Source organism: Echinops telfairi, unplaced genomic scaffold (assembly GCF_000313985.2).
Source record: "Echinops telfairi isolate 266 unplaced genomic scaffold, ASM31398v2 ScPeMD7_9;HRSCAF=40, whole genome shotgun sequence".
NCBI classification, from domain to species: Eukaryota; Metazoa; Chordata; class Mammalia; order Afrosoricida; family Tenrecidae; genus Echinops; species Echinops telfairi.
In genome coordinates this window covers 22,870,811-22,874,412 of record NW_022103906.1, presented here as the reverse complement: position 1 = coordinate 22,874,412, position 3,602 = coordinate 22,870,811, and the positions used below count along the sequence as shown (strand labels likewise).

The 3,602-nt window shown below is 53.7% G+C and overlaps 1 protein-coding gene across 1 annotated transcript in view; it reads right to left on the bottom strand.

Annotated features, from left to right (window-relative positions):
• PEBP4 (phosphatidylethanolamine binding protein 4) overlaps positions 1–3,361 on the bottom strand; it is a 308,133-nt gene extending 304,772 nt beyond the window's left edge. The window contains 2 exon segments of the mRNA XM_004718169.2: positions 3,000–3,133; positions 3,330–3,361. Coding sequence (XP_004718226.1) covers positions 3,000–3,127 — 128 coding nt within the window. The 5' untranslated portion in view covers positions 3,128–3,133; positions 3,330–3,361.
• Between the last annotated feature and the right edge of the window lie 241 nt (positions 3,362–3,602).

The following is a 3,602-nucleotide window of genomic DNA, read 5'->3' as shown; positions in this document are numbered from 1 at the left end:
GCTTAAGTGGAGAGGAAATGTTTTGAGAATGATGAGGGCAATGAATGTACAAATGTGCTTTACACAATTGATGTACGTATGGATTGTGATAAGAGTTGTATGAGCCCCTAATAAAATGATTTTTAAAAAAAAAGAGGCTGGTCAGATGTTTGCTCAGCCTGACCCAGGAAGGCAGCCTTGGTCAACAAGCTCCAGGAGGGGGAGGCGGTGGAGAGGCTGGAGTTAACAAGTTGAACAAGGCCCACCTGTGCCTGTGACCCTGGCTCCCCTGCTTACTCCCCCGGATAGAAACCCCTTCTCTCATCTGGCTGAGATATTGCAGAGCCCTGCCTGGATGCTAGGCTATGTTCTGGTTCGAGAATCTACTGTCCGGGAAGGCTCGTCGTTCAAAGTCAATAGTGTTAAGATTGGAGCTTCCGTACGGGGTGTCCGTGATGCCCGATCATATCACAATGATATTTGACAAGGGAAAACCCCCAGCAGTGATACCTTCTCTTTTGGCGAGGAGCCCTGGTGGCCTAGTGGTTATTTTGGGGGCTGCTAACCTCAAGGTCAGCAGTTCGAAACTACCAGCCAATGCTTGGGAGAAAAGACAGGGCTTTTGACTCCAGGCAAGGGTTAATTACAGTCTTGAAAACCCACAGGGGCAGTTCTCCCGTCCTCTTAGTGTAAGGTGAGCAGATTTTTACATTGGTAAAGGGGGACACCATTGATACAACTCATATCCTGGTGAAATAGCCACATGGCAGCGGAAAACCGTATACCCTAGCTTGTTGTGAATTCTTTCCAAAAATCGGGACTTTTTTTAAACGCTGCGGGATACGGGAAAAATTGTTAAAAATCAGGACTGTTCCGCCAAAAGCGGGCCGTCTGGTCACCTTATCTTAGTTTACTCTGAGTCTGCGTGGACGGGTGGATGGCAGCGAGTTTCTCTTCGGGCACTCGGTGCACAGCCCAAAGGCACTCTCATAGCATGGGACTTCAGCTCCTTAAATTCCCGTTTGCTGCTCAGTCAGGGTGTCTGCTGGCATATCCTGGGCAGCCCTTGAGAATGGTTTCCCTGCACTCAAGTTTGAGACCCTCTGGGCTCTGGATCACAGCACAAGGCTGGGGTGGGGGGTTGTCAAAGACCTGCATGATGAGTCAGACAAAGAATGTCTGAGTTCTGGCCTTGCCAATGTTAAACTGTGTAAATCATGTGGGCGGGCTAGTTAATCTCTGAGACCCCTCATTTGCAAAGGGGGTGGGTGACAGTATGTCCTTTATACACAAAACCCCCACACCAAACCCACTGCTATCAGGTGTATTCCTATATGGGATTTCTGAGCCGGTAACTCTTTATGGGAGTAGACAGCCTCATCTTTCTCCCTGAGAGAGGTTGGTAGGTTTGAACCATCAACCATGAGGTTATCAGCCCAACACTGACCAGACCAGGCCACTGGAGGTCGTTTTTATTTTATGGTGTCGTTGGTAATGGGTTGTGCTATGAACCACAAGGTCATCAGTTTGACCCTACCAGCCACTCCTCCAGCAAAAGATGTGGCTTTCTGCTCCCGTACGGATTAACCGTCTCTGACACAGACAGGGGCAGTCCTACCCTGTCCCAGAGGGTCTCTATGAGCCAGCAGTGATGTGATGGCAGTAGGATCGGCTTTTCCCAATGTCAACAACTGGATGAGGTGAGCAGTCAAAAGTGCCCTGGAGAGTGTCGGATGCCTAGCAGGTGCCCGGAGCGTCTACTTGTGTGTGTCATGGTGCACGGTGCCCCAGGGCAAGCAGAAATCAGCAACAGGGTCAAGCAGAGCGCCACACCGGCTGCCTCCAGCAGCTACACAGATAGTATCATTTCCTTAGGCGGAAACACTGAGGCGAATGGGGCCTTTATTGTGGCCTGGCTCAGCTTTGCCATGACCTATCAGACTTCCCCACTGGTTGCCAGGGGGTGGAGGGGACAGGGTGGGAGAAGGGAGCTGACCTTCTGCATGCCTATCAGCATCCAAATCCTGCCACCCTGGGAAGGTCAGAGCCTACCCATTACCCGGATGCAAGAGCCAGCCACCTGTCCTCTATCCTGCACCAGAGGCTGCTGCTGTAACATTCTGTTTTGTTCTGCTCCGGACTGATTGGAATGCATGGGGCGGGGGAGGGGGTGGTGGTGTCACTTTGTATTTGAAGCATTCAACTTGATAACTTCGTAAGGGAAAGTACTTATTGTACTTACTGCTCCAAAGATAATGTTTGTGAGAATTCAGACAGCTCTTCCTCCCTTGGCCCAATATCTCAAAGACGGTCTCAGTAGGGGTCACCCTCCCTGGCCACCCAACTGGCAGAGGGGAGTACAGTTCTAAGAGGACCAGGTCACATTTGAAGATGACTCACGGGGCCAGAGAATGACACTTTGCCTTCTCTATCCAATGGAGTGAACGAAGAGCAAGCTACATTCCCGGCTTTGTGACACAGCCCAGGAGGCAAGTGTTCCCTTGAGAGGGAAGAAGCTCCCCCTCCAGGGCCTGTCTCTGAACTAGTCTCCACCAAAGGCCACCCTCCCTGGACGGCCTACCTGCCCCAGACCCTTCTGTGACAAGTGACCAGAGAACCAGCAGCCCGCTCTCACATGGGGAGGGTCTTTACAATTCCATGTTTACCATGTCCCTTGGCTGTAGGAGGAGGGTGCATGCTGAGGTGGTCCCCTCTGTCCCAGCGGGCTTATTTACAGCCAGTGCCCCAGAGTTTCTTCCAGGTGTGTGCCGTGGGAGGGAGGGAGGGTGAATCAGGCCCTGGCCGGAGGATGAGCTGTCAGCTGGAAGGCTGGACCCTGTGCTCACGCCCTGTCAAGGTGGTCTCCCCACCTGACACTTTTCTACCTGTCCTGCCAAAGCTGGCCTGAAAAACCGACCATGCTCCCTGGTTCTGGACCCTGACACCCGCCGAGGTCAGAGACCTGGGTCCCACTTCCTCCCCGCCCAGCCTGCCTCCCGTTCCAGCCCAGCCTGCCTTACTTGCACAAGAGGATATCAGTGTTGGAGAGGGCCTTGGGCACACACGTTTTTTTTCGTTCCTGCTGTGTGGTGACCATGAGTAGCCCCAGGAGCACGGCTGCTGTGGGCAGCTTCATTGTTGAGCTCATTGACACCTGAAACAGAAGAGGTCTTTAGAGCCGGTGGTCCCTCTGCAGGGGCTCCCTTCCCATTCCCTCACCCGGGAGCCCGTCCAGAGGTGGGGGGGGGGGGGGGGGGGGGGGGGCGGGCAGAGACCTGTGCTAAGTAGAGGGAGAAAGGTAGGCAACTGCTTGCAAGACAGCAGCCTCTCTGCCACTCGAACACGGATACCTGGGGCGGAGTTGGGCCCTCTCCAAACCGGACTCGTTTGCAGTCCTGCCGGGGGGGCACCTCCCCTGTCAGGGCAGGGCTTTGCTGTCACTCTTAGGCTGACTGCCAGGAGAGAAATCCTTACATAAGTCTCACAGCACACAGCTCCTTACTCAGCGCCCAGCATTTACCCAGGGTGGGGCTGAGGGTCAGCTTGCGTCTTTGACTTAAAAACAAAAACCATACTGCCGTGGGGAGCTGGTCCTCAGGCATGGGACCAGGGGGCAGGCTCTG